This window comes from Tachysurus vachellii, chromosome 24 (assembly GCF_030014155.1).
Source record: "Tachysurus vachellii isolate PV-2020 chromosome 24, HZAU_Pvac_v1, whole genome shotgun sequence".
NCBI classification, from domain to species: domain Eukaryota; kingdom Metazoa; phylum Chordata; class Actinopteri; order Siluriformes; family Bagridae; genus Tachysurus; species Tachysurus vachellii.
Window position 1 is genome coordinate 15,417,008 of NC_083483.1, and position 11,807 is coordinate 15,428,814.

The following is an 11,807-nucleotide window of genomic DNA, read 5'->3' on the forward strand; positions in this document are numbered from 1 at the left end:
GACTTGTTTATTGGGGATAAATACAAACACATTTAAATATATCTAATATTAATCTCGAATTTTGTATCCTATTAATATTATTATTAGGATATATTATTCTTTATATTAACCTTTTGTTCTATGTTTATGTTCTTTAAAGACACTTTGAGACAACGTCAATTGTAAAAAGAGCCTTACAAATAGACTTGAATTGAACTGAATATTAAAAGTAAATTGACTTTAACACTCAATTGACAGATGAATTGATTATTTTTGTTTATGTTGTGGTAAATTTCATAGCATACAATAACATGACAATAAGCTTGAACTAGTTGAAAATAGTTTCTTTCTTTATTTCTTTCTTTATATCTTTTCTTTATTCCCATAGTGAAAAGTGATATGCACTTCATAGCTGTATCACAGGTTGTACCACAGATTTCTCCCTCAGATTGTGTGACTTTTATTTTGAATAAGATTCAGACACATTCGCGCCAATTTCTGCTCAGTTTCTCTTCAGTAATTTCAGGTTGTTGATACAGTCTCTTACTTTTCGCCGCCATGTCACAGGTGATGTCTGTTTTCTTTTGTTTTACTTTGGTATTTTAAGCAGTGTGAGACTCAAACTGTATACACTATCAGTATTATTCTCTGGCTTGGATATGATATGATATGTGTTTATAACAGACAAAAAGAGTTACAGAATGATTGCAAAATGGCGGTGTTTATGTTTGCATTCATTCTGCGCGCGCAAATTCTTTCTGAAGTTATATAAAGGAGACTTTTTTGAGTCATAACCGGAAAAATAACGACGGATTCGCTTCATGAACACAAATAGGTGTTCTGATGAAGAGCGATTAGTCTTAACTTCAGGTGAAATAGAGATATTGCGCATCTGTATAACTTCCTGATGCCGAGTAGATCTGTGTTCATCATAAACCAGTACAACTCCTTCATCCTTTGTGTTCTCTTGTGATTAATAAATAAAATAAACCCAATCACTTGGTGAACAAAATGAGTTTTAATTATCCTGTCGATTCTATAGTACATAAATATATATATATATATATATATATATATATATATATATATATATATATATATATATATATATATACACGTGTATATTTAACACATTTTAATGGAGTTCTTCTTTGCTTAGATACATGTGTAGAAATCTAGATTAAGCCTATGATTAATCTATGAATCATCCTTGATGATTAATCTATATTAATTTATGATGCTGGACTTGTGAAACACTATACATATATGTTCATCTATAGATTCAAGACATTGTGCTTTTTATTTCAGAACATTTCAACAGACAGGACACGTCAGGTCCAGGGTTTGGATTTACATCAGCAGAGCAGTAAAACAAGCTAATACATATAAGAACCAGTCATAAAAATGATCACTTTAATAATGGTGTGTTGTGATTTCCATCACAAAATTAAATTATAAATAGGATATGGCCACCGGGGTTCTCCGGAGCACATGTTGAAGCCGGTGGCTGGAGAATATAGAAATATTCAAGATTTTCAGTGGAGTATTTGAACATACAAATACACAATATAACCAAATGTAAATAAATATAATAGCTTTACTGTGAATGGGGTGATTGCTAACGTTCAAAGTGTAGCATCGTAATCTGTATTATTACCGTGTTGTAAAGAACGGTGTTGGATGGGGTTTGCTTGGTTTTCACTACAAAAGTATACCAAAAGGTAATTTACTAAAGTGTCAGACCGAACCAGGTGGTTAATCCATGTGTAATAATGTATACTTCAACATGCAGTTTAATAAAACCCAAAAATATGTTGTTTTTTTTTCCAGTCTCTATCAATGATCAGATCAACAATCACGCCACTTGAAGCCTTGGATGATCTAAAGGAAGATGATTTTGAGAGCTTCGTGTTTATTCTTACTTATAAAGAGGATGTTGAAAAAATTCCGAAAAGTAAACTGCACAAAAAATCTAGAGTAGAAGTGGCTGAAATTATGATAGAAACATATGGGAATCAGATTGCTCTTCAAGTCACTATAGACATTTTGAAAAAAATGAAACAATATCGTTTAGCAAGTGAACTAGAAAAGCAAATACAACAAAAACGAAAAGAGTCTGATCCAATTGCTGTGCCTGTAAAGAAGCAGAGACTGGCCAATGAATCAAGAGAGACGTGTCAACCAGCCAGTGTAAAAAAAGGTAAGAATGTGTGCCATCAGTGGCCATTTACAGTGTAAGACTAAATATATCTGACTAATTTAGTCTGCTACTCATCTACAACCAAAGATGAAGCAGAGGCAGCTAAAGGATTATGCATGTTTTTAATGAACTATCTGACTCCATAAGATAATAGTCAATACTAGAAATATAATTACACCAGTGTTACATATAGACATAACAATGTCATATTTATGTCAAAGGCTTTTATAGCCTATTTAAGAAATATTTATACCATTAACGCAGAGATTTCTAATGATATGCAAGCCTAAGCTTTTCCAATATCCTTGCCAATATTTATTATATTCTATTTTATTTAAACTTGCAGTTATTAGCCTTTTATAGCTAGTCAGAGGTCTTCAAAATGTGTTTAAGATACCAATACTTTACCATTAGTAACAAATAATAATTAGAGTAGAGTTTAACATTTAACTGTTTTTTTTTTTTAATAAGAATACAAGTACAACTTGTGAAGATAACTTACACAAGCTTAAAATACAATGTCATGGGCATAGGTCAAAACATCTAATAGTAAAGGCATCAGAATGCGTGATGATAAAGTCTCAAATGGTACTGTACAATGCATACTTATTTATACACTCACCCTGGTGCACTATACGTTAGTTTGGTTCCTCAGACAGTTCTTGGGAACAAAAGACCAGCAGGTGTCTCAATCACACCATTTCATCTCAGTAGGGTAATGTGTAAATATTGTAGTTATACAGTACATACAGTAGTTTAGCTTTAGCCAGGATTAGTTCACAAGGTATCTCTGACTCAAATTCCTGATCACTTTAACCTTAATAAATAATAAATAATAATAATAATAATAATAATAAATAATAATAAGTCTGTGACAACAGCATACAGCAGAGTCCTTTATTCCAGAGCAAATTACAGAAGTGCATTGTAGTCTATATCAAAAACATGTCCTCATGACAGTGCAATACAGTAGCTCAGGTACTACAAATAGTGTCGAATACAACATGAAATAAAATCCAGACAGCAATAGATTTTTAAAATAGCCTATACCTAAACCTGTAGGTCTCTTTGTCTGAAGTCAGGCAGCAATTCAGGTGTTTTGTCCAGTCAGAAGAAGCCCAGATACTTAAACATGAATGTGACTTGTAATTATAGTTTGTAGAAAAAAAACATTTTGATTTTTGATTCATTTGATATTTAATACATTTGAGACCTTACAGAGCCCTGAAAGCTATCAAAAGAATTGAGAGACTTATGATGACATAAATGATGATGACTCTTTCATTTTCTGTGAACAGCGCAAGATCTTCAGAGCGTCATGTCAAAACATAAAGACTGGCTTAAGCGTCAAAGTGGTTTTATTGTTGAGGAGACTGCTAAAGATAAGAACAGGATTCCACTTAATTATATATACACAGATTTGATTATTACAGAAGGAGAAAGTGAAGCTCGAAATAATGAGCATGAGGTTTTGATGAACGATAACTCACAATTTTCATCCGGAAATCCGGAGTCCGGAATCAACTGCAATGACATCTTTGTTAAGAATGAAGAAGAAATAGAAATCAAAACTGTTCTTACAAAGGGTGTAGCTGGCATTGGAAAAACAGTCTCTGTGCAGAAATTCATCCTTGACTGGGCTGAGAACAAAGCCAATCAAGATGTGGAGTTTCTGTTTGTACTGCCATTTCGTCGGCTAAACCTGATCGAAGGTAATTATACTCTTCATGAACTTTTGGTTCACTTGCATCCCCAGCTTAAAAACTGTCACTCAGACATGTATGTCGACAAGAAGATTTTATTCATATTTGATGGCCTTGAGGAGAGTAGAATTCAACTGAGCTTTAGACAAACTTCTGTCAGTGATGTTCACACCAAATGCAAAGTGGATGTCTTAATTATAAACCTCATAAAAGGAGAGCTACTCCCTTCTGCTCTTATATGGATAACATCTCGACCAGCAGCAGCCGGTCAGATTCCCTCGCAGTACATTCACCGAGTGACAGAAATTCAGGGGTTCAGTGACTCACAAAAGGAGCAGTACTTTAGAAAGAGAGTGACCGATCCGGACAAAGCCAAAAGAATCATCATGCACATAAAGAAAGCAAAGAGTCTTTACATTATGTGCCACATTCCGGTCTTTTGTTGGATTTCAGTTACTGCTCTTCAGCCATGGCTATCCCACAACCACAAAAAAGAAATCCCCACAACATTGACTGAAATGTACTCTTACTTTTTACTTGTTCAGATAAACAGGAAGAATGAGAAGTTTGACCAGAGCCAAGAATTAGACACAAAGTTACTGCTGGAGTCCAACAAAAACATGATTCTGAAACTTGCCGAGTTGGCGTTCAAACAGCTGCTAAAAGGCAATGTCCTCTTCTATGAAAAAGATCTGGAAGAGTGTGGAATCAATGTCAAGGAATCCTTCTTATACTCTGGGCTTTGCACGGAAATCTTTAAAATTGAATCTCTGTTTTTTCGCACAAAGGTTCATTGCTTTGTGCACTTGAGCTTCCAAGAATTTTTTGCCGCTCTCTATGTGTTCCATTGTTATCTATGCAAGAACACAGCAGGAGTGAAGATGTTTCTGCCAAAGACCAAGGCTGTGACAAAAGTATCATTGGATGTGTTAATGAAGCATGCAGTGGATGAAGCCTTGAAGAGCAAGAATGGACATCTTGACCTTTTCCTGCGTTTTCTTCATGGCTTGTCCTTAGAATCCAACCAGAGACTCCTGCAAGGTCTCCTACCGCGTACCGAGAGCAGCCCCGAGAGCGTCCAAAAAATAAAGCAAAATCTGAAACGTGGACAAAAAAAGAACATCAACCCTGAGCGTTGGCTCAATCTCTCACACTGCTTAATAGAAATGAAGGATGACACTCTTCAGCAAGAGATTCAGACTTACCTCAAGTCCAACAAAAAGTCCAAAAAGCTCACTCTTGCACAATGTTCGGCCTTGGCTAACATGTTTCAAGTTTCAGAAGAAGCGATGGATGAGTTGGATCTAAAAAAATACAACACAACAGAAGAGGGACGCAGAAGACTTATTCCAGCACTAAGGAACTGCAAAAAGGCAATGTAAGTATATTATATCTACTAACATATGAAAAGTAATTACTTTGAATATTTTGTGTTTCAGGAAACAATTTGTTATTCTGGTTTATTGTGTACTTTACAAAAGCTCTTTACAAAACCAACAGCAGCAGCATCATACTTCATATCCATGGATATACTGTATTGTTGATCAGGATTAATAACCTGATGAATACCTCCCTGATTTCTCTTGCTGTAGTCTGGCAGACTGTAAACTCACAGAGAACGCCTGTGAAAACATTGCATCAGCATTACAGTCAGCAAATTCACCCCTGAGAGAGCTTGACCTGAGCAACAATGACCTACAGGAAACAGGACTGAAATTGCTCTATGAAGGGCTGAAGAATTGTAAATTAGAGATACTAAGGTAAAGAGACACACTGGAAATGACAGCAAAAAAACACATTTCATCGCTGTCGGGCGGAATCCTCATATCTCCAAAACCGTTATTTTTCAGGAAATTTAAAAAACTCCGTACCTTATCTGCAGTACACAGGGTTTAGTCCGCGTTACAGTGGATTGTCTTGCGCTAAATTCTTGTCCTCAGACGAGCACCAGAACTAGCGGGGGTCAAGATTTTTTTTTCTTTGAGCTCACTGTTTTGAAGACATTTACCTCAGAAGACGTGTTGATTCGTTGCGACTCTTCTTGAGGAGAAATATGCCGCGAAGCTCTCCCGCGGAGTGAGGAAGAGGTGGACAGTTGAAGAGTCCAATGGAGTTATGAGATTTGCGCTCAAGCTATTTTCAAGACTTTAGATTTGTTAATAACTTGTAAAAATAACAGACCCACGTGGGGACTGACCAATAGCATTGATATGTGAAAAAATATGAAATTGACCAAATTTGGACATACGAGGTTTCCGCCTGACAGCAACGATATGTTGACAGTCTACACAATTAATAAACAAGTACAGGCAATTGTAATTAGCAAAACTTGTTGACAATGTTGTCTCCCCTCTACAGCCTCTCTAATTGTAAGCTGACCACATTGTCAGCTCTACTTTTTGGAAATTCCTCCCTGAGAAAACTGGATCTGAGCTACAATGACCTGCAGAAGGGGATAGATCAGCTCTCTGGACTAATGAGCTCAAACTGTAAACTGGACACATTAAGGTTGGTCTCAAAATGTTTATTAATTTTTCTGTTCTACAAAATTTTATTTTTTTTAAACAAACAGTGGGTCAAAATTCTCATATTAAAGAAAATATACTTAAACTTTTTACTATATATCGTTGTTAATCTGCCTTTACAGGTCTGTACAAAGCTCATGACCTTTTTCCACCTTGTGCCCCAAGTCAACAACCCATTTCCTAAAGCTTAAGCATTGAAACTAAAAAGACTTATGCAGTACACTTTCTTTTTTAATAACAAGCCATGAACATGAACATCAAGTGAAGGCCATCTACCTAAAAAAAGACACACATCCATTAGAAACAAGAAATCATGAATGGGGTCTTTGTGCTTCGAGGCAGTTTTTGACCTTTCTCACTCATTCATATTTAAAGTAAAATTCAAGCTTGTAAGTTCTTAGTTTTCTCAGTGGTGTCAATGGTTATAAAGCATTTGATATACAAGTATGTGTCACGGTCAACGCGTATAGTACAGTATAGTTACATGCAACTGAATAGAAACCAATTTTGTAAGTGTGTCATAGGCACAGTAATGAACCTACAAAGGATTTGCTCTGGATAAGGGTTTGCCAAATGCAATAAATGATTCATTTAACCTATATCATTATATAATATATCGTCGCTGTCGGACGGAATCCTCATATCTCCAAAACCGTTATTTTTCAGGAAATTAAAAAAACTCCGTACCTTATCTGCAGTGCACAGGGTTTAGTCCGCGTTACAGTGGATTGTCTTGCGCTAAATTCCTGTCCTCAGACGAGCACCAGAACTAGCGGGGGTCAAGATTTTTTTTTCTTTGAGCCCAGTGTTTTGAAGACATTTACCTCAGAAGACGTGTTGATTCGTTGCGACTCTTCTTGAGGAGAAATATGCCGTGAAGCTCTCCCACGGAGTGAGGAAGAGGTGGACAGTTGAAGTGTCCAATGGAGTTATGAGATTTGTGCTCAAGCTATTTTCAAGACTTTAGATTGGTTAATAACTTGTAAAAATAACAGACCCACGTGGGGACTGACCAATAGCATCGATATGTGAAAAAATATGAAATTGACCAAATTTGGACATACAAGGTTTCCGCCCGACAGCGACGATCTAATGTTTAAGTATAATATATAATACCACTAGGCTTGAAGATATAATGTCTATCTAATGTATGTAAAACACTTCTCTCTTTTTTATAGTTGAATTAACAATGAAACCCTGAAAACACAGAAACAAGGTGTTATAGGTTGCTTCATTGTAAAAGTGTAAAAAGTGGAAGAGCCTTTGTTTCAGTGAGGCTTTTATAAAATCCATTCACTCTAAATGTCAGATTTCTTTCTTGTTTAACAGGATCTCAGATTGTCAACTCACTGCAGAATCTTGTAAATCCATTGGCAAAGCTTTAGCAAAGTCACATTTGAGAGAGCTGGATCTGAGTTGCAATGACCTGCAGGATACAGGAATGAAGCTGCTATCTGATGGACTGATGAGTTCTCACTGTAATCTGAACATACTGAAGTGAGTGGCAAATAAAAAAGGATGTAAACACAATGTACACAGTCTGAAGGGTTCAATTAATACTGACTCGCTGTTTGATGCAATTGATGTATTTCATTAGGGGCCAAGCATAAAGAAATATTTGTGCTCCTTATAATATGTAATAGATAACTGAAATATTCTGTCCTATTTCTGATTTTAGACTCTCAGACTGTAAACTCACTGAGCAGTCTTGTACTCATATCGCCTCAGTTCTGAAAAAGGCTAACTCGTCTCTGAGAGAGTTGGATTTAAGTGATAATGACCTGATGGATTCTGGTATTGAAGCGTTGTCTGCTGGATTAAAGAGTTCACAATGTGTTCTGGAAATACTGAGGCAAGTGGGTTGTCAAAAATGTGGTAATGGTTATTGGAAAAACCGTTTGTCACATCATTTTCTTCTCAACTTGAGATATTTTGTTCATCATGATCCTTAAATCTCATGCGGTTTATTATTATTCATTGAATATACTGTATAATGTTCACTGGTGGTGGTAGCTTTTTTCTCTTTATTCCTATCACTAGATTGTCTGGCTGTTGTCTCACAGCACAGAGTTGCTCTTCACTCATATCGGCTCTGCGTTCAAACCCCACACACCTCACTGAACTGGATTTAAACCACAATCATCTAGAACCTTCCGAATCAGCACAGTTTTTTTCAGTGAAGAGGAAACTGATGATCAAGTAAGATAAGCTTTTTGATCTGATTTTGAGCTGTTTTCAAACAGGCACAGGAAGAATAAGTTTAAGCACCATTTGTACATCATAATGCTGAAATGCAAGCTATTTTAAATATTAACAGAAACAGCCTTGTATAATGATAAAATAGTCTTGTTGTCTTAAATCAAAGTAATAAAATTGGGCTAATACCCTGGGTGGCTCATTTTGGCTTTGTGTGTGTGTGTGTGTGTGTGTGTGTGTGTGTGTGTGTGTGTGTGTGTGTGCGTGTGTGTGTGCGTGTGTCTGTTCACTCCTGTGATTTTTTTGTTGCCTGCACTTCTAGAATGTTTCATTTTGGAGAATTGAGGATAGCCAAAGGACTCAAGAAGTGTAAGCTGTGTTTCACACACACACACACACACACACACACACACACACACACACACACACACAATTTCCATGTACAATTTGATATATTATGAAAAGTGTCTGTGTATCATATTGTACGTAATACTGAGGAAAACATTCTCATGTGCAGATGCCGTCAAGCTGATGCTGGACCCCAACACAGCAAACACACGTCTCTCACTGACCGATAATAACACCAGGATGTTGCTTATGACAGAAGATCAGATGACATGTCGAGACAACAGATTGAGATTTCAGTATGTGACACAGGTGCTGAGTACAGAGAGTTTGTCTGGACGTTGTTACTGGGAAGTAGAGTGGCATGAAAACGCCTCCATCGCTGTGGCATACAAATCTATCAGTAAGAGGGGACACAGAATTGACTGTGTGTTCGGATGTTCAAAAAAGTCCTGGAGCCTGGATTTGTCCAGGAATATTAGGGGTTATAGCGTTTACTCAGTAATGCATAATAAAGAGAGCACGCCCAGTTCACATTCCCAGTTTAACAGAGTAGGAGTGTATGTGGATGTCCCAGCTGGGATTCTCTCCTTTTACACCATCTCCTCTGACACACACAAACTAACACGCATACACACATTTCGTACAACATTTACAGAAAGACTTTTTGCAGGATTTGGACTCAAGCAGTCCAATGACTCCATCTCTCTCATCCATTCTTGAAACTAAAAAGCAAAATGTCTTAATGTCACAGGGATTTATTTTAATTTTATAATTAAATAATTGTTTTAATTTAAATATTTTCATTGTTTAATAAAAAAATAATTGCTGCGATTGGAATTGTGGTACTTTAATGGCTTTAATGGCTTTCAGGGGCTCTGAAATGTCATATTGGTCGGATCAACATGTAGGTCTACCTTCTATTAAATAACTACAAAAAATACAAGCTTCTACTTTCTCTACTTCTGAAAACCAGCTTTTGAGACGAGTAAATATTCAATGTTAAACAATTTACACTCAACTACAGCCTATGCACCTTATAGTATTGTATTTTAGTGCCATCTATTGGGCAAATAAAGAGAGAACTCATTCCTACCCATAACTAAATATTACTGATAATGACGATGATCACAAACAGGGCTGGCCCAAGGGGTTATGGGCCCTACTGGTGTAAAAATTGTCATAGCTCTGCAATTTGACAAGTGAAAATACAGAATAATTACTATAGGGTGATATAGTGTTCTGTATACTGTTTTTGAACCTTACTATAGTAATCTTTTTTAGTATCTAAGAATTTTACCACAGTATACTATAGTAAATGATATTGTATAATAGTCTTTTTTTCATGTGGGTTTATTTTTAGGGTGATGGACATTTTTTATGTTTTTAAATTAGCATACACATTAAACAATGTAAAGTAGAACACACCTTTACTTTGAGGTTGCTTTTCTTCCTCTGCTTTTCTCTTTTTTTCTCTTTTCAGCTCCTGAAAGATATATCTGCCATAGTTTGCCCACCACCGCAACCTCACTAAAATAAGTCTTATTTTTTATCTGAAAGATGTAACGTGATCGTTACATTGTTATATGATACTACATTACCCATAATCCTAAACGTTTTATTTCCAAGCATGTGCAATGAGACGTATTTTGATACCTCTGCAATCGCGTCATTAACATTATGCAAATTAGCTCTGCTCGTATTTTGTAATGTTTTCTGTCTTTATTTATACTGATGTTTCGTATTTATTGTAATTTTTCTGTCGATTGTTGTGTGGAGAGTTTGTAGAGTTTATCCTGTTGTTAAATCCCTGTGGGGTTTTTCATCTACCGTTTTTGTGATCCCTGTGTTAATCAATAGGGTCCTTGTGCACGCAGCGCGTATTACTTGCTGATCGCGTCTTTGACAATTGTGAAATTTCAAAATTATTTTTATGATTTATGGACCCTCTTATGATTTATGGCCCCAGATAATCGCCTGTATTGCCTGTTGTACGGGCCGGCCCTGATCACAAAACACAGAAAATGAATGCTTTTTTATTTGATAGTTAAAGAAGGAACCTGCGGGGCACGGTAGCTTAGTGGTTATCACGTTCGCCTCACACCTCCAGGGTTGGGGGTTCGATTCCCACCTCCGCCTTGTGTGTGGAGTTTGCATGTTCTCCCCGTGCCTCGGGGGTTTCCTCCGGGTACTCCGGTTTCCTCCCCCGGTCCAAAGACATGCATGGTAGGTTGATTGGCATCTCTGGAAAATTGTCCGTAGTGTGTGATTGTGTGAGTGAATGAGAGTGTGTGTGTGCCCTGCGATGGGTTGGCACTCCGTCCAGGGTGTATCCTGCCTTGATGCCTGATGACGCCTGAGAGGTAGTTCGGATAAGCGGTAGAAAATGAGAGTGAGTGAGAAGGAACCTGATTATTTCAGTGTTTGAATAAGCAGCAGACATGCGAGTCATGTTTCTCAGACAGGTTTTGTAGGCTGTTAGGTGCGAGACTTGAAAACGCTCACGCTCAAATGCCTTGTCTTTCCCCAAGTTCTAAGAAACAGGGAACGATAATCAACTCTTCCCCTGACTCTAAAACAGTAGTGCTATAGTCAGGAGAAAATTTTGAAAATAAAGTGGATGAAAATAAAGTCTGATTTTTCCAGATTTTTTTTCCCCTAAACTTGAGCCATGGTAGATAGCGAACATGCACATGGATTAGTTTTTGGAGGTGTTAATATCTAATAATACCTTAAACTAACACCATCTGGACAATCTGACTAGATGCAGCCATGGTGTGAGCTCAGTTCAGTAAAGTCTGTGCGTCACATATATGAAAGCGAGGGTGGATGCACGTGCTAGATGGATATTTAAAACTT

General features: G+C 36.8%; 1 protein-coding gene across 1 annotated transcript; it reads left to right on the forward strand.

Annotated features, from left to right (window-relative positions):
* The first annotated feature begins 480 nt into the window (after positions 1-480).
* On the forward strand, positions 481-10,080 carry LOC132839484 (NACHT, LRR and PYD domains-containing protein 12-like). Its single transcript, XM_060860477.1, has 10 exons — positions 481-546; positions 1,810-2,179; positions 3,478-5,260; positions 5,475-5,642; positions 6,241-6,390; positions 7,737-7,904; positions 8,086-8,259; positions 8,448-8,606; positions 8,926-8,972; positions 9,121-10,080. Exons 1-10 carry the CDS (start codon positions 538-540, stop codon positions 9,669-9,671), a joined length of 3,579 nt encoding a protein of 1,192 aa, XP_060716460.1. The 5' UTR covers positions 481-537; the 3' UTR covers positions 9,672-10,080.
* Positions 10,081-11,807: the final 1,727 nt, after the last annotated feature.